Source organism: Mytilus californianus, unplaced genomic scaffold (assembly GCF_021869535.1).
Source record: "Mytilus californianus isolate M0D057914Y unplaced genomic scaffold, xbMytCali1.0.p SCAF_11, whole genome shotgun sequence".
Taxonomy (NCBI): Eukaryota; Metazoa; Mollusca; class Bivalvia; order Mytilida; family Mytilidae; genus Mytilus; species Mytilus californianus.
Genome location: NW_026262593.1, coordinates 17,059,006 through 17,078,902, shown reverse-complemented (window position 1 = coordinate 17,078,902; position 19,897 = coordinate 17,059,006). Strand labels below are relative to the sequence as shown.

Sequence of the window (19,897 nt, the reverse complement as noted above, 5' to 3'; positions counted from 1 at the left end):
AAAAAAATTTCCCCGCTAACCCCTACTTTTCTTTTCATAATTTCATTACATATAGTTTAAAAAGCCATATTTGAAAATGCTATAAAATCCTTGTTATTTTTTCATAATTTTTTAAAGAAAAAGGGTGCCAATGTTAAATGTATGAAAAGTCTAGAGAGAATTGTTTCCCGCCAAATTTTCAATGGTTTATATATCGAAAACAAGCACACGGACCCTTCATTTTTTTCTGCTTTTTTAGTTCCTTTATTTATATACTATCAATTTACAACAGTCTTTTAAAAAGCTTGTTATTTTGAAACAGAGTAGCGAACATCCTTAATTTCCAATTTATTAATAAACTGAATCCTTAATATGTAAATGAAACATACAAAGCTTTTTTCAAAAAGGTCTAGCGATAAAAAAATCCAAAAAACAAATCAGCGGATTGATGCCCAAAGTAAATTGTAGCCTACAATGGCCTTTGTTACAGCTTTTCTATAAAAGCATGCAAAGCAAACCTTTGATCAACTTGCTTGCTGTTTGCTTGGATGTTTGCAAACAATAGGTAGGCAGAGTTTTAGTCTGTTTTGTAAATACTGATATTTGATTAGACAATAAAAATTGACACGCAATGAACTTATGTTTATTGTCCAATCAAATTCCAGTAAATAGTAAACAGACTGAAACAGACTACCTACCTTTTGTTTACAAACATCCAAACAAACATAGCAAGCAAGTTGATCAAAGGTTTGCTTTGCATGCTTTTATAGAAGAGCTGTAACTTATGTATTCATTTCACCATCGCTTCACATAATATAAAGAAAGAAACGACATCAGAACTGTATCATAGGGCAGTGAAATACACAACATGATATGGCATTATAATACAAATATCACTTCAGGTATCAGAGAAACAATTAACAATTTACTGCCCCTGAGTGTTAACAACTGTGGTAGCCATACATTTATGAATCATTGAAATCATAATTACACACTGGACTCAGTCTCAGTACAAATGTGGTTTAAAATTGAAAAATATAAGTGACCAGAACTTTGCAACTGAAAACTTCTAATGTTGATTAAAATACTTAATATTAGTTTATGATTCAAATAAAACATTTTGACATGGCCATAATTTTTAAAACATAATGCCAAGTCAATAAGAATTCCCTCATGTCATCTTACAAGTAATATTTGAAAACTAAAAAGAAATACAGAATTAACAAACTCACTATTTTTCTTCACTTGTGTTCATTCAAGCATCATAATTGTACATAGCAAAAAATAAAACCAAAGCCACTATAATGGGCTCCTTCATATTACAGAAAAAAAAATAAAAGATAAACACCATATACACAGCACCAAAAAATGCTTTTCTAAGATATAGATACAAAAATACAATTAAATCAGCATCAACTTGATGTTGATATAAATTTAACCCTCTAAGACAACCTCTTTTTGTAAAGAATGCTCTGCATACAATTTTCAATACAAATCCCTTTCCTTCAAAAGAACATAAAGTTGTAATGAAATCTAAGTGTTTATTGAACCCTCTTCTTTACTTTGGGTTTCATCAAACAAATACAATACGTTGTATGAAATGTTCATAATGTAAAACAGTTTTATATCGTTTGTGGCATTTGTTACTTGTAAAATTGACTATATTTCTGAGACATTAGTGATTAGATTGTCAAACAAACTTAATTAATTCTTATTTTAGAAGTGATTAAAGAAGAGTAACAAAGAGAAAATACATGTATGAACCCATAGTGAAAATACATGTATGAACCCATAGTGAAAGTACATATATGAACTCGTAGTGAAAGTACATGTATGAATGTACATGTAAATAACCCAAAGTGAAAGTACACGTATGAACCCATAATGAAAGTACATTTCTGAACTTATCATTAAAGTATATGTATAAACTATATAATTCAGTTACATACAAATAAACCTGGGTGAAACAGTCGCTAAAGTACATTTATGAATTATAAAATGAAAGTACATTTATGTCTGACGATATGACCAGTATCACAGTTACAAACTGAAGGCATATTTATAGTCCATTAAATCAATGACATGATCATTATCACATTATCAAGAAAATCGTCACTTCTTTCTGCCACGTAACTTCCTCTGTACAGTTGTATGTACATCATCTGGAGATTGACCCTAAAAACAGCGTAAAAAAGGTTACATTCATATACAATGCTCTAAAACTCATGAGTCCAACATGATTCGTATAAATATCTTTATTATTACCATATGCTATTAAATAAAGATGATTTTTAGTTGGTAACACTTATTTGAAACATGGCCACCACAACAGTTTAATCATTGTTTATCAAAAGAGTACCAGGGATGTCTAGTTGTCTCAGTTTGATTCTTCCTCTTTCTTTTAAAGTTATCATTAAATCTGACTTATCTGGTGATCTTACAGCAGGAACTTATAGTTTACCTGAGTTCATCCTCATTTCAGTGTATAGTTTATGAGTTGTTGTAATATCTTACACATTTATGTAACATTAATAAAATAAAAAGATTAAAGATGCTTGCTACTTTTGTTTTTGACTTATTGTCCATGTAGTGCCAATAAAAACTTTGCCCAATAATCCCTACTTTTCTATTCATAATTTTATTACATATAGCTTAAAAAGCCATTTTTGAAAATCTTATAAAATCCTTGTTATTTTTTCATAATTCTTATATGAAAAAGGTGCCAATGTTAAATGTATGAAAAATCTAGAGAGAATCATTTCCCGCCAAATTTTCAATGGCTTATATCTCACAAACAAGTACACAAACCTTGCATTTTTTTTCCCCGCTTTTTTAGTTCTATTATATATATACTATCAATTTGTAACAGTCATTTTAAAAGCTTTTTATTTTGAAACAGTAGCAAACATCCTGAATTACTATTTCCGTTGTCTTTTATGATAAACTGAGCTGCTACATAGAACAAAAGAATGTTATAGTAAACAAGAATATTCAGTGTCAAAATTAGCCTAAAAAGTACCTTAAACCTGAAAATTATCATGGATAGGAACAAGCAATGGACACTACACTATATTTTTGCTAGACAAATAAAAAAATCTTACCACAAAATTTCCACAATCCAGAGGTTCAGATATCTGTAGTGACTCTTTGTACAAGGTATGTTTTCTCCTGGATCGTTTGTTAGCGAGGGCAGGTGACATCTGTGTCCCATGATCCTCTACTTCTATAGTAGTATCACCATCTTTGTTTGGTGTTGAAGCCTCTGTAATGTCTTCCAGTAACTTCTTAGCTGTATGTGAAGAAACGATTTTTGTAAATATAATAACATGAAAGCATACCCTTAAAATTTTCCATTCAAATACAAAATGCAGTTAAGATACAAGTCAAACTATCCATGATGTTGAATAAAATTTTGAAGATCACTAGCTGATGAGAATCGAAAGAATAAAGATAAAGAAGATTTGTCATTAATAAATAAATCAGTAATTGCAAGTAATTGCTTATAAGATACAGTTAAACCTGTATAAACCAGCCCCCTTATGGACAGAGAAATCGAGATGGTATCGAAATTTTTTTATGTTCTGATAATTTTTACTGTTTTTTGGGTCTTCTTTTAAAAAATAAAATAGTGTTCCATTCACTGTCTAGTCTACATTTAGTATGGCAAAATGAGAAAACCCTAAAGTAAAAGGACAGACAAATGTTTTAATTGAGTCTTCACTGCCATCAACTTCATAATTTAAGTAATAAAGTAATAATTTAAAAAATTTGGGCCTACTATAACACAATGACACAATATCCTCCCTGAATAAATACCCAAATGCTATCCTACTTTGCTGGAATGTTTGTATAATGTGCAAATAAGAACACCGAACCGCTAGTTTTATTAGGCAATTTTTGTGGGAATCAATTTAAATTATTTAGGTTTTTTTTTCTTATTTTCAAAACAGTCTTTTTATATTCCACATTGGCTAGAGGTATAGGGGGAGGATTGAGTCAGTTTGTTTTCGATCTATGAGTTTGACTGTCCCTCTTTTTTGAGATCTCACTAAACAAGTTTAACCCCGCCGCATTTTTGGTGCCTGTTCCAAGTCAGAACTTCTGGTCTTTGTTTATAGTCTTGTATGTTTTTTTAATTTTGGGTCATTTATGTGTTTCAGAGTTTAGTGTGACGTCCATTTTTGCTGAACTAGTATATATTTTTTTAAGGGGCCAGCTGAAGCCCACCTCTGGGTGCGGGATTTTCTCCCTGTTTTGAAGACCCATTGGTGGCCTTCGGCTGTTTTCTGCTCTTTGGTTGGGTTGTTGTCTCTTTGACACATTCCCCATTTCCATTCTCAATTTTATTGTATGGTAGTTTGTTGTCTGATCAATGTCTACCCCACATCTCCTCCCTATACTGATAGTATTTACCAGTTCTAGTTATTGGAGATTCTTTAATGGCAGACATGTCTACCCCACATCTCCTCCCTTCACTGATAGTATTTACCAGTTCTAGTTATTGGAGATTCTTTAATGGCAGACATGTCTACCCCACATCTCCTCCCTAAACTGATAGTATTTACCAGTTCTAACTATTGGAGATTCTTTAATGACAGACATAATAGAACACTTCTACCCCAGATCTCCCTTCACTGATAGTATTTACCAGTTCTAGTTATTGGAGATTCTTTAATGGCAGACATGTCTACCCCACATCTCCTCCCTAAACTGATAGTATTTACCAGTTCTAACTATTGGAGATTCTTTAATGACAGGCATAATAGAACACTTCTACCCCAGATCTCCCTTCACTGATAGTATTTACCAGTTCTAGTTATTGGAGATTCTTTAATGGCAGACATGTCTACCCCACATCTCCTCCCTAAACTGATAGTATTTACCAGTTCTAACTATTGGAGATTCTTTAATGACAGACATAATAGAACACTTCTACCCCAGATCTCCCTTCACTGATAGTATTTACCAGTTCTAGTTATTGGAGATTCTTTAATGGCAGACATGTCTACCCCACATCTCCTCCCTAAACTGATAGTATTTACCAGTTCTAACTATTGGAGATTCTTTAATGACAGACATAATAGAACACTTCTACCCCAGATCTCCCTTCACTGATAGTATTTACCAGTTCTAGTTATTGGAGATTCTTTAATGGCAGACATGTCTACCCCACATCTCCCTTCACTGATAATATTTACCAGTTCTAGTTATCAGAGATTCTTTAATGGCAGACATGTCTACCCCAGATCTCCCTTCACTGATAGTATTTACCAGTTCTAGTTATTGGAGGTTCTTTAATGGCAGACATGTCTACCCCACATCTCCTCCCTTCACTGATAGTATTTACCAGTTCTAGTTATTGGAGATTCTTTAATGGCAGACATAATAGAACACTTCTACCCCAGATCTCCCTTCACTGATAGTATTTACCAGTTCTAGTTATTGGAGATTCTTTAATGGCAGACATGTCTACCCCACATCTCCTCCCTAAACTGATAGTATTTACCAGTTCTAACTATTGGAGATTCTTTAATGACAGACATAATAGAACACTTCTACCCCAGATCTCCCTTCACTGATAGTATTTACCAGTTCTAGTTATTGGAGATTCTTTAATGGCAGACATGTCTACCCCACATCTCCTCCCCAAACTGATAGTATTTACCAGTTCTAACTATTGGAGATTCTTTAATGACAGACATAATAGAACACTTCTACCCCAGATCTCCCTTCACTGATAGTATTTACCAGTTCTAGTTATTGGAGATTCTTTAATGGCAGACATATCTACCCCACATCTCCCTTCACTGATAGTATTTACCAGTTCTAACTATTGGAGATTCTTTAATGGCAGACATATCTACCCCACATCTCCCTTCACTGATAGTATTTACCAGTTCTAGTTATTGGAGATTCTTTAATGGCAGACATAATAGAACCAATCCTACTTTGTCCTTTTCCATTAGTCTCTGGTGTATCACTTGTCGTTTTAGAAGCTCTCTGTTTTCTTCCTCTTGTTGACTTCTTATTTTCTTTATCACATTTTTCTTCCTGAAGCATAAATTTCGAGAATTTCAGCCTTTACTCAATATCCAATTCAACATTTAAAGAAAAATACATATTCAAAATTTTTGTAATGCAATTTTTGAACTCCTTTTACCCCAGTAAAGCTGTGGTAATAATGAGACATCTTTATTTTCTTAAGGTATGAATCCAATATCTAAATGACCGTTAGATTAAAAGTACTGATCTAATTAGGATAAGATAAAGTGTATTATCAGTCAGGGGACTTATTGAAATAAGTGATTTTTAAATCACTTATTTAAGTAGAAAATTTGAAGTTTTGTCACAAATTGTGATTTTGTAGTTTTACCAAAATTTTAAAACACATAGGTTTAGATAATATCTTTTCAATAGTAAAATTGAAAAAAATGAAACTTTTTGCTATTTTTAAGCAGCAAGGTTTATGCCTTTGATGCAATCAATTAGCTGCAAATTCTATTTTAGTTGAAAAAATGCTATAAAAATGGCTTTACATAATGAACTGATACTTTCTTAACAGATTTTTCCCAGCAGTGGGAGCATTTTTCCTGTAAAATTCAAGGTTTCATCTTATAGATTATGTAATAAAATTCTACTGTTCGCGATCAAAATTTCACTGTTCGGGGGTGTTGAAATTAGTGGGGGTTATTAAAATAATGATACTTAAAGAAGTGATTTTTTGGAAGGAAATTGAGGTATGATACTTAAACAAGTGATTTTTATGTCATTATCCTAGATTTAGTACAAGGTCATCACCTGACATGACCCGGTCATCCTATCAACACAGATGTTGGTTCTGATAATTTTAGCAACATAATTAGTCCCTGGATCATTAGTATTCTATATCTAAAGCTACAATAAAATTAAATCACTTAGTCTAGTGATTAATTTGTACTACTTAAATAGGTGATTATTAAAGAAAGACAACTCTTACTTCCAACCTTTATGGACATAATGTTACTTGAATCAGTGATTTAGAAAATCACTCATTTAAGTAAGTCACCTGACTGATTATTTGAATACAAAAATATATAAAATTGATGAAATCAGATATTAGGTAAAATCTCCTCATATGTTTCCATTTATTGTATGTTAAATAATGATTATATAAATTCAGTTAAATGTAAATCAATTGTAAATGATCAAAGGGAGATAACATTGAAGTTTTAAGTGAAATGCACTGTAAAGTTCATACCTGCTCAATTCTAGTATTTATATTATATTACACTTTATGAAGGTCCAGTTCATTAACCGTTATCCAGTGAAAACAAAAGAATAAAACAATCCACTTCTTTAAGCTAAAACTGTGCAACATTTTTCAAATGCTTTCTGATTATATTATATTTCACCCATGTTATTTTTCTACACTGAAACATCATGAACATAGACTATTCTTGTATAAGTTTTACAATTGAATGGAGAGGTGGAAGGCATAAGATGTACATCACAAGAATGAATGATGGGTTTCAGATCAATTGATCTTAAGGCAATTTAATTTGAAAGATAAAATTGCCTTCCAACCCTCCAAACTTTTATGTAATGACCCACAGCTCCATTTGCAGTTCTACATTCCTGTGTGTGTCACAAAACAAAATGCCACTTACTTTTGAGAAACCTATGAAGGTCTTTTAAAAAAAATCAAAGAAATTTTAAATGAAAGCTGGCAAAACAAACATAACACAATCAACCAAACAAAATAACATAGATTCAATAGTTTTTTTTTCTTACACAACAGATAAAATGAACCAGTTAACAATCTAATATATATTTATTCACCTTTTTGTGTAGAGATCTTACAGTCTAAAATGTTTGAAAACAAGTTTAATAAAAATCAGAGATTTAGACTCAGTTTTCACATGTATTTTTTTAAAGAAAGAACAGAAAAACCTCAGAGTTGCACTCTAAAATCAAAATATTACATTCCTTTGCAATAAAAACTTTAAACTTAGTTCAATTAGTTTCACATAAATGTTTGCTTGACCTAAATGATTATCTGTTGAGCTTTAAAAAAACCTGGACTTCTTACATTCAAAGTTAGTCATAAAACAAAATGTTCATACTGATTCTTTTAACAATGTGTGTACAAATTCAGATATAAAATACTCATTATAGTAACACCTTATACATGTACTAGTATCTTGCATTGTTATTGGTTGAAAACTAGCTTACTTTAAATACAAATACTCTAATCAGATGAATATCTTTATATTTCAATTTCTCTGTGATAAGTCTTTTCTATTTCTAATGAAGCACGAATCTTGCGATATGATTGGTTAAGTACATGCAATCTGATTGGTTAATTACTCTGTGCTGCCTCAAGGTGCGTGATTTTTCAACTCTGACATGGAATTCAGTACACGTCTGATTACACCAAGGTAACTTCAATATTTTACCCTCTCTGCTATTGTATGCCAAAACTTATATGCCCTTTTAACAGCCTTTTTATCCTACATGGAGACACTAGATCATTTGCATTGTTTATTATAAAAGGCTGCTGTTTTTGCTAATGTTTTGATAATGAAAGAATAATGGAATAAAATTTCAAATGTTTAACTGAAATGTTACGTTTAGGATTTAGATAAAAATACCAGTCTTGAGACGAAACTTCCATCATCTAACGGCTCTACCTTCTCATGACTAGAACGTTTTGCTAAAACCCCACCTAAACATGAGAAATCTTCTGTTCAAAAAATACTTACCCTTAACAAATCCACTGAGGACCTCTTCTTTCTACTTTTTCTGAGGGTTTTAGCAGCAATGGCTGGGGTAGCGTCTATCTCTATATGATGTGAGATGTCTCCGTCCTCCGATACAAATGTCAAATTGTCATCTGTTATCTCTTTCTTCGCAGACGATGGCTGAGAAAGATATGGAAAAGATTTTAAGAACCATATCTAATGGTAATAGGCAGGAGTACAGAAAATGTTGGGCATGAAATTATAGGAAAAGTTTGGCAAGGTAGTACAGAAAATGTTTGATAAGAAATTATTAGATATGTTGAACATCAAAGTACAGGAAATGTATGGCAAAGAAGTACAGGAAATGCTGAACAAGAAATTATCGGAAATGTTGGACTTGGTACAGGAAATGTTGTACAGGAAACGTTGTACAAGAAAGCTATGAAACTGTTGGTATAAAAACATAAAGGAATGTTGGACATCATCATGATATAGTAGTCTTTCATCTATTTACATTATATTGCAATCCATTTATAAGGTATTGTTCCACATGTCTCACATATAGATTATAAATGTCTTGGTATTACTTTCTTACCATCACATTGCTTATATTCATTAATTAATCTGTATTTATCAAACAGTAAACAGCACAGTATTGTGAAATGTGGAAATAAATACTGTAAATTCAGAAATTATTGCGATGTTTTTATTATTACGAAAAATGCGACAGGGTTATAATCGCAATAATTTAAACTCGCATTTTGAAATTTTTTATATGAATTAAACAGGATTTTTCTCAATATCGCAAAAATTAAAATCGCATTTTAGTCTAAAATGACAAAATCGCAATAATAAATGCATGCAATAATTTCTGAATTTACAGTACTCGTGAACAAACTGTGGCAAATAAAACTATACATACAGAGTACTGTCTTTTGTTGAAGACTATATGTTGCCCTATAGATGTCTTTTGATTATTTGTATTGTTGGGTTGCTGTCTCATTGACTTATACCATACATCTTCTTGCGTACAAAACCCAGATTGAAAATGTTGAAAATTATTACGTTCACAGTATTTAACAGACTCAGAAACAACCGAATTAAAAAAAAATGATTTTATACTTATTTTATAATGGAAGGATACATCTAAGACACTTACCATGTCAGGCGTTTCTAAAGTTGGTGATTTTCTTTTGCGACCCCGCCTACTTAGAGCTCTCCTTGGTGGAGACTGGAAAACATCTGGTATTTCTTGTTTGATAATAATGTCCTCCGTAGAATCTGGTACAATGATCAATTTCTCATGCTGTGTAGTGGATCTCTGAATATCATAAATTCAAATACAAATATATTATCATATAGACAGGTTTTAATTTTGCAACATGAAATAAAATTTTAGATTATATCCTTCTTACACAAATAATATCAGACCAATTTAGTTTCGTGAGGCTGCTCATTAAAATTGAAAATAATTAAGGCCAGACTTAAAAATATTTCTGTTTGCCCAAACCCTACCCACCAGTTTCAGGTGTGGGTAGGTAGGTAGGGAAATTCTTTTTTTTTTATACTTCTAGAAAAAAAATAGGGGAAAAATTATTTTACCTTGTAAACAACTTTTGAAATAAAAACTATTATAGAGTTTTGTATAAATTGTCAGACACATATATGCCAGAATCTATATGTGCTATAAAGATCTTTTCTATTAACAGTTTTTTTTCAGCATTCCACCTCAATTAAATACAGACAAACATTTTAAATGAGTATATACTCAGTACTACGAGAGAAAAATATTTCCCTGAAATAAGAAAAGAGATCAGTGATAAAATCACACCAACAAAATGGAACTGCACCTTCACGCACAAAACTGTGATAGTACAATTGCTTATAGACTGTTCAAAATATAAGGAGCTGTTTGATAACTGTGAAAAATTCCAGGAAAATATTGAAAACAAAACCAGAAATGTGTTATTCCAAATGCATATAGAAAGCCGAATTGAAAATTATGGACAACAAATAGCAAGACATATATTGCATATACGTATATATATACATATATCTCAAAATGGAGGAAATGACAAACAAATGAAAATAGTGATTATCATAAGTGACATATATATATACCGACACAGAGTCTGTCATATAACAATTGTAAGAAATGTAAAGAAGCTCTCGACAAATATTAAAAGCTATGAAAACGAAATTAAATAATAAATAAAAAGGTCCCTGTAAATATGCCATGCATGATACTTTTATTGTTTTATATTTATATGTGCTGTTCATATGTTGGAAAAAACGTTTTTGTTTTATTCTTTAAAATTTTAAAGTTAAGGAAAAACTCCATATATATTTGGAGGTTCTCCTAATTAACAGAGGCTCATACTAAGAAGAAGAAGTTTATTTGAATACAAAATTCAAATACAAAACACTTGAACAAAACACTGTTGACAGAACTTCTGTCAGAATAATATCATTTTAATCAAATTTTAATGCCAATCAAATTCCTGAACAACTTGGATTGGTTCCTCAAAATCGGGCTGAAACGAGTGTCTCGATCGGTCAGAGACAATCACACAAATTTCATAGCATGAAATCGTCATCACACATTTTATCAAACACCTCTTTCCATGTTTTTGCGTTTTCAACACGATAGAATTTGTTGGAAACTACAGGTTTTGATTTGAATCCAACTTTATTTGTACTAGACGGTAACATGTTGTTTTTCATCCGTATCAATTGGAGGCTTTAATACATAACACAAATTGTCCTGCGATAAAGCACGGTCAGATCGGATCAGGTTATTCTATGCAACAAATTCAAGACGGATATGGATACGACAAAACTCCGCCAAAAAAAAAAAAAAAAACATTGCGAATTTGAATAAAAAAAGATTTTGACTCGGGTGCTTTTTTATGGGTCGGTGGCAAACCAACCTATTCTTTTTTATGGCCTAAACAGAAATATTTCAAAACATTAAATTTAAAATTAAACTCTGGAGAGGAAAGACATGGGAGTGAGCTTTTTTTTTGGGCATAGTAATCTATTACTGACCCTATTCAGGCAATATCTTTTTAAACATGTGTAAATTAAATCTAAGGCAGAACTGATATTTTGAAGCCCTGTATAAATATCATGTTAATTGTTTAATATATGTCATTAAATAAGTGAAGAACTGCTAGGAGCAGTTCTTTAAACTAATACATAATACATCAGTTGGTAAAGGGACTTTCCAGTCTATGACAGTTTCATATTTTCTTTTGTTCCAGAAAAGTCACTGTTAGTAATATAAATTAATTCTACCGCATCTTACCCTTATTATAAATACAGCAAACTTGTTTATTTCCTATAAATACATCATCATAAACAATTAAGGACCTACATGTCTGTGTCTGGTTGTTTGTTTATCTTCTAACTCAGCTTTTTGTTTTTTCAGATCGTTTATTTCCTTTTGCTGTTTCTTCATTATTCCTTCCAGACCATCAACCAACTTGTCACGTTCTAATTTCCAATTCTACAAGTAAACAAAATATATAATTTTTTTTTTCTACTTGTAAATTATATTACACCTATCAAAAAAGAGGCCAACATTATTTGAGACATTGCCCATACATTAATGGTATTTACTTGACCGCTTGAATCAATGTTGAGTTTTCCTTCATTTTACAATATTTTGTATGTTAGAAGGCACTTTTATTAAAATTAGATGGGTGGTGGTTATTTTAGACAGAAAGCCTTAACAATTATATCAGATAGTCAATTAACATTTTATGCATGGCGGATTTTAATTCTGGAAAAGCCCTCATCTGCTTCATGTTCATAATTCACTATTTTCACCCAAAGTATTCAGTTTTGAGCATTGCAGTATAAAGGGAATAACCATACATTTTCTCAAATATAAGCCTGATATATCTACCACTTTATTTAATAAACTGTTAACACAGAGATATGTCCATGGAAATGAGATGTGCCAATATTAATACAACTGCATACCAAATACCATTGACTTATCATAAGTCATTCCCTTTAAACAAACCTAAACACAAACATTAACTTGTAAACTATGTAAAAGTTACAAAGTCAATGAACCATGATGAGGGGGTAGGGCTATATAATCTCTATGGAAACGAGACTTGCAAATATCATTGACTTACCATAAGTGGTTCATCTGAAACTGATCTAATCACTAAAACATGTAAACAGCAAAAGTTTCAAAGTCAATAGACCATGACTGAGGGGGCCGGGCCAAATAATCTCCATGGAAATGAGATATGCCAATGCTTATACAACTGCATACCAAATATCATTGTCCTACCACTAGTGGTTCCCAATAATACATGTAAACTAAGCAAAAGTGTTAAAGTCAATAGACCATGACTGAGGGAGCAGGGCAAAATAATCTCCATGGAAATGAGATGTGCCAATGCTAATACAACTGCATACCAAATATCATTGACCTACCACTAGTGGTTCACCATAAACTAGACCTCATCACAAACTAATACATTGTTGACGTCAAAGCTGGCGGAAACAGCATACCTATGTTTGGCTTTCTGACTCAGTCAAGGCGAGACAAAAATCATGTAAAAAATATTTTATATCCTGAGAAGATGTATGGTTATTTTCGTTTCTATAATCAAATTTGTGTTTCAAATCCAACCTCTATTCATCTAGAGTTATCTTCTGACCATTGTGTGAAATATAAGACAATGTTTCTGACTAGATAATGTTCATTGCTTTCCTTACTTGAATATTTGGCTTTTTAAACTATACTTGCAAGGAACATTTTTATAATAACAATAACTGATTCATTTAGAAATGACACAAAAGTTCAAAAGTTTTCCTTATGAAATTTCAGTTTAAAAGGTAAAATTAAGCCACTAAAAGAAAGCTTTGTAATTCCATCCTTGAGAATTCTTATGTCAAACAAGTAATTAACATGATTAATGAGATCCTAGAGTTGTAATTTATTCTGTAATTTTACCAAGAGGTATTATCTTCACTCATAATATCTTGATTCAAAATACTTCACTAGACAAATACAATATGGTATAGAACTCCATACATTAGGCCAAAAATAAAATTTAGATTGTTTGATGTTGCCTACCTACCCACTTAAAGCCTACCTGAAAAATTTTATGACACAAATCAGTTCAAATTTTTTTTTTTAATTTTTTCCAGCTCTAACATTGTTTTCTTGTCTAAAACATGTAACTTATGTTGTTGGGCAAAAAAAAAAAAATCCCAACCTACCTACCCACCCCTACAAGGCATGGGAAGGCAGCATCAAACAAATATTGTTTTAAGGCTGGCCTAATATAACCTTACATTTAGTTCATTAGATAATATAACCTTACATTAAGTTCATTAGATTTATCTTCTATTAATCTTTGCAGTCTGATGATCTCCTGATTTTTATGTTGAACCTGTTTACTAAATTCTGTAATGGCATTACTTTTTTCCTGGAATAAAAGATAATAAATACAAATTTGTGGACCCTGTGTCCAAGTTTCGTAATATTCCATGAAGGTTTAATAATGTTATTGATGTCTAAAAATTTAACCCCAATCTGTATGTTAATGTTAACTGCCAGAACTAAGGCTATATATCAGTAAAATACTGAAATTTGCTCTGGATACTGTCCTTTGATAGCTTTCAAAGCTTCATAAATTCCATTTAGGTTTGACAAATTTGTTTATGTATGAAAAACTCAAATCTTGGACTGTATCTAAATGTTAAGCTTTGTAATTCCATTCACATTTTTACCACGTGTTAGATTGTGGTTTGTCATTACGTCGTCTGATCTTTTAATTACCGAACGTGACTTATTCCCAATTGTGACTGTTTTGCTGAGTGTGAAACCGCATTGCTATAAGACGTGTCACGGTACCTTTCTATCCAAATTCATGTATTTAATTTTGATGTTATTTGTTGTTCTCGTCGGATTTTGTCAAATGTCTTAACGTATTTTCTGTTATATTCGTGTGTTATGGTATAGATAATTAATCACCCCCTTCATTTATTAGATTTTAGTTTGGTTCAACGAAATTTATACGATATATTTGGTTTACCGTTTGATTCAGAAGAAACACCGACATAGCTAGATAATACAATTAATTATCTAATTACTACCACAATTTAATATTAATAAGTATTGTAATTTTCATTGTTATTAATAAATAAGAATAAGAAGCTGCTGAACCAACGCCTTTGTGGTGAAGTGAAGGTAGAGTCACTAAAGAGGATACCCGATGGTATGCAGGGTTGTCAATTAAAATAAATAAATAAAATACTGCTGGATTGACAACAACACTTTAGTGAACTGCAAGTTTTATTGTGTCGACTAGTTTCGCCGATTAGATCTTTAGTGACTCTACCTTCACTTCACCACAAAGGCTTTGGTTCAGCAGCTGATTATTATCTTATTTTTATCCCTATTTCTGAACCCCTGCATCCATGGATCCGCCTATACCACACAGCGCCGACAACTTGGCCACCATGGAATCGAACGATACCTAAGAATTTCAAGAAGCCAGCAATCAACCGATACCTTCAACCGCTGCCGAACTACAAACAAATAAAAGGAAAAGAACAAACGAAGATCAGACAGCAGAATCCACGTACAAAGAAGAGCCGCAACGGATTCGAGAAATAAATGTACCATCATTCCGTGCCTTCAGAAAATTAAATGTTAAATTAGTTAAGTGCCAGCAACACCAAAATTATTTAAATGAATGTAAAAACAGAGATACCATCCCAAAATTGCCTAGAAATTTTGCGACGGTAAACCACTTTACGGCATTCCCGACACGATTGGAAGTAGTACCTCTGGCCAAAGGGAAGCCAGTCGAAGTGGTAGGGGTGTGCCCTAAAAGTGTTGTCCAAATTCTGGATACTATCTTATGATCATAAACAAGCTTCTGTCCAAGTTTGGTAGAAATCCAGGATAGTTTAAGAAAGTTATTAAAATTTCAAAAACTTTAACCACAGAGTGAATATTTGTGGACGCCGCCGACGACAACGACGGAATGTAGGATCGCTATGTCTCGCTTTTTCGACTAAAGTCGAAGGCTCGACAAAACTCTTTTTTTTTTTGGTGTTATTTTAAAGTACAGTTATACATTAAAGCACAATTAAAGAAAACATTATTCCTTCTATGGGAAAACTTACCTTTAATTCTGATTTCAACATATCTAGATCATGTCTAACTTTGGACAGTTCATCATTTATACTTCTAACTTACCTTTAATTCTGATGTCAACACATCTAGATCATGTCTAACTTTGGACAGTTCATCATTTATACTTCTGACTTACCTTTAATTCTGATTTCAACATATCTAGATCATGTCTTACTTTGGACAGTTCATCATTTATACTTCTAACTTACCTTTAATTCTGATTTCAACATATCTAAATCATGTCTAACTTTGGACAGTTCATCATTTATACTTCTAACTTACCTTTAATTCTGATTTCAACATATCTAGATCATGTCTAACTTTGGACAGTTCATCATTTATACTTCTAACTTCTTTGTGAGAATCCCTCAGACTGTGGTCTTTATCCTGCAATGGGGTCAACTATTTGTAATTTGTCATTGATAAAAACTATTGTTTTAGAATGCCTTTTATCAAAATCAATTTTGTATTCCTTTGACAATTTGATAGAAAAGAACTGCTCACTTTGTGTTCTTACGTTAATTTAATTCCCCTGAGTTTCTTTTTAAACGGAAGATTGTTAGCAGGTATGCTGTATTTCCTCTTTTTTCATTGTTATACAGTGCAAATGTAAAATTTACAGATTGTTATTTGATTTCTATAATAAATTCTTTTATAAGGAAATATTGTGAAGCCAAAAAAATATATATATGTGTTTCCAGTCTCTAGACTTGCCCTAAAAGTTTTTATTGCCTTTTCAAAAAAATATCAAAGAATTCTAACGCAATCTTTATGTAACATTTTTTTTCATTGGCTATAATTTACCATCAAATCCACGGTTGACGTCACATGTCATAACTAAGGAGTGAGCCGCCATATTGAATTGCTTGGATAAACAAATGTTTGATTACTACAATATAATCCAAAATAAAACAACACCTACCCCAAAAACACTGTTTTGATGTAATTTTATCCAAATTTGAATCGTAGAAGTAACGTAATAATCTGCAGTTTGAACGTTGTCATTTGTATGACCTCAGGTGTAGTCATTTCATTTATGCGCCAAAATCATTCATGAATTTTCGCTGAATTTTATTTAATTGTAAATCTATATACATTCTTCAAGTTCTGAGGTTTTTTTTTCTTTTTGTGATGCTTTAGAATCGGAATAACAGTACTGTAGTTGAAGAGTTGCAGTCGTCAATTGGGATTTGATGGTCGCAAATATCCATTTTACTGGCTCCACTACACATCACCAGTACAACTGCATTTGGGACCATCAAATCCCCAATTCCTTAAATAGTGTTTTGTGTCGTTTGTACTTGTCCTATTTCTGCTGTCAAATTTGTAATAATTGAGAGAAAAAGTTTTCAGAATAATGGAAATCTCAAAAATGTATCATTGTCCTTGCACTTAATTACCGGATGTGTGTTGCGTAATTCTAGATCCTACTTGGAGAAAATAATGTTATTTTTCTGGTTTCTGCTGATTTCCCTGTGTTATTTTTTGTCCTTAGCCTGCTTTTTACAGAATACATACCTTTATGTTTTTCTCTCCAGTTTTCTAATAATGTATTCATAACCTTTATACTTTAATTCAACAATATTCTCTGAGGTAATTTTGGGCCCTACTTGTCATTAAGAGTACATACCTTGATCTTATTTTTAAGTTCTGTGATGACATGCTCCTGCTCTTTATTTTTTGACTCCACAGTCTCTAACTTGTCAGTATTATTTTGTGACTTGAGTTCTTCACACTCTTTTCGTCTTTCTGATACTAACTTTTCCATTTCTTTTAGTTCATCATTATTTTCCTTTATTACAATATTAAGTAACAGTTTATCATCCTTTAATTTCTGGTTGTTACGCTTCAGTTCTTCAACCGTCTTTTCAAGATCTTCACAATTATCTTCCTTTGTAGAAGAGTGAAGTTTATCACACTCCTCCCTCTTTTCTTTCAGTAAGGATTCAAGTTCACTCAGTTCTTTACATTTTACATTGAAAGTGTCAGATAATTTTAAGTTTTCTTCCTGCATTTTTTGCAGTTTACTTTTCAGTTCCTCCACATTTTTCTTGAATTGATCGACCTCTGCCGACTGTCTAACATTCTCCCGTGTCATTTCTCTCATTTCTCTACCAGAGTCTCCACTAGAAGTCAACAGCTGGTGATATTTATCTGTATACTTTTCAACATCTAAAAAAGATATGTTTGTTAGAACTTTTCATGAAATAATTGTTTAGGTTGGTGGGTGTTGTTTGAATTGTGGAACTTAAAATGAAAATTTGTTATGTGCTTTCATTTTCCTGATGAAATCTTTGGAATTACATCGAACTTTTAAAATGTTATATTTTAGGGGGTGCAGGTTAATAATGTACCTCTCTTCCTCTTACCCACATACAATTATGGAACAGCCCTTGTCACCTAGTTTGTTTTGGAGATTTCTAAAACTCAAATAATCAGAGTAATCATGCAAAAACCAGTTATTAAATATAAAGTGACATAGAAAAAAAGAACCAGATGAAAAAAAAACAATAATCTGTTTGTTCCTCTTTTACATGTATAATATTGACAAAAATAGAAGACAATACTTAAAATAAGAAAGAATACTGTGTTGAAAGGTTTGTTGACACTGATCTTTGTCATTGGTCATCACTGACCATAGAAGTATGTGTTGGTGCCAAAGTAACAAACAGCTATAACATATCTCCTCTGGTTTAAAACGTGTCTCCTTTCTTTGGACTGACTGTGTCAAGCATGTTTATTCACCTTCCATGAGTGCTTTGAATTTGATACTGGCATTATTCAATTCATGTATTTTGTTTGTAAACTACAGTTAATAAACTATGTAATTGACATGTACAATTATACTAATGTTTATAGGACTTCCTCTGCCAATGGCAATGCAGACTTTTTTGGAAGTTTTGGCTGTTGTATTTTATAGACCCTTTTGGTTATTGGCAATCATATGTTGAATATATTTTACTTTCAAAACTGTTGTCTCAAAGCTCACCTTATGAAGATTATTTATGAAACAAGCCATTTGCACTCAGAAATTGGCATTGAAACATTTTTTTTCAATAGTGAATAGCCTTAAATTAAACCCAATGGAACAAACGACTATCAATTATTATTCATTGTTTACCCTGTTGTAATTTAGAGATAGTTTCTTCCTTCTGTTGAATGTATCTGTCTTGTTCCTCCATTGTTTCCTCCTGTAAAGCTATGGCATTCTTTAATTCTTCTATCACAGCCTCATTAGCATTGGCATCTAGGGTCAAACATAACACATTAATAATTTATATATCAATTTATCATTGTGAATATTAAACTATGTCTATGATTCTTACCTGATTTATACGTTTTCTGACTATTTGATTATATTTTTTCTCTAATTCTTCGCTGATTCATTCATTACCTGACCTTTTGATTATTTCTCCATTGTGACTGATGATGACAAGCCTCATGTTTTAAATTTGAATATTCAACTGTCTCAAGTGGAGAAATATTGTATCACACTCGATGCAGTGGTAGAATCTATATATAATTAACGTGAGGTTGTTTGATTGCCTTCATTGGTCAAAATTCAATTATGAGGCTAATTTTTCTTGCTTTCCTCTGATATTCCTATTGTGACGTCACAAAATTGAACTATCTTGAGTTGATGCAGAGGTAGAATTTATATTTATCTAACTCTGTATGCATTTAACAAATGTTTAAATCGGTTATGATTAGTTTGATAAATTTTTATAAAGCACATGTTGGTTAAATTAAGAACAACTACACTCAGTATTTTCTATCAAATCATTAGAGAAACAGAATTCTACCACTTTTCCCCCCACTGACTTCAATATATATCCACTCTGGACCCAGCATCTCAAAGTTTGAGAATATAACTATCTCATTCTCAAGAGTATAAATATCATAATCAATGGAGTTGCATGGTAAAATTCATATGTCTCCCAGATATAAGGTTAATGGAGAATAATGTTCTTATAGTTAATCAATGTTTGATATAGACATCCTTAAAATAACAGTAACATTGGTT

At 31.8% G+C, this 19,897-nt stretch overlaps 1 protein-coding gene across 2 annotated transcripts in view; it reads right to left on the bottom strand.

Annotated features, from left to right (window-relative positions):
• Positions 1-522: 522 nt before the first annotated feature.
• LOC127719676 (kinesin-like protein KIF20B) overlaps positions 523-19,897 on the bottom strand; it is a 55,710-nt gene continuing 36,335 nt past the window's right edge. Inside the window, exons 23-32 of one of the 2 annotated variants that reach the window (XM_052225912.1) lie at positions 18,995-19,120; positions 17,504-18,045; positions 16,156-16,260; positions 14,051-14,155; positions 12,076-12,207; positions 9,859-10,020; positions 8,721-8,879; positions 5,874-6,030; positions 3,081-3,268; positions 523-2,154 (exon numbers count right to left, since the gene is read on the bottom strand). In XM_052225912.1, the coding sequence (XP_052081872.1) occupies positions 2,092-2,154; positions 3,081-3,268; positions 5,874-6,030; positions 8,721-8,879; positions 9,859-10,020; positions 12,076-12,207; positions 14,051-14,155; positions 16,156-16,260; positions 17,504-18,045; positions 18,995-19,120 (1,739 nt within the window). In that variant the 3' untranslated portion in view covers positions 523-2,091. The remainder of the gene's footprint in view (positions 2,155-3,080; positions 3,269-5,873; positions 6,031-8,720; positions 8,880-9,858; positions 10,021-12,075; positions 12,208-14,050; positions 14,156-16,155; positions 16,261-17,503; positions 18,046-18,994; positions 19,121-19,897) is intronic. The other variant, XM_052225913.1, reaches the window with a different exon arrangement.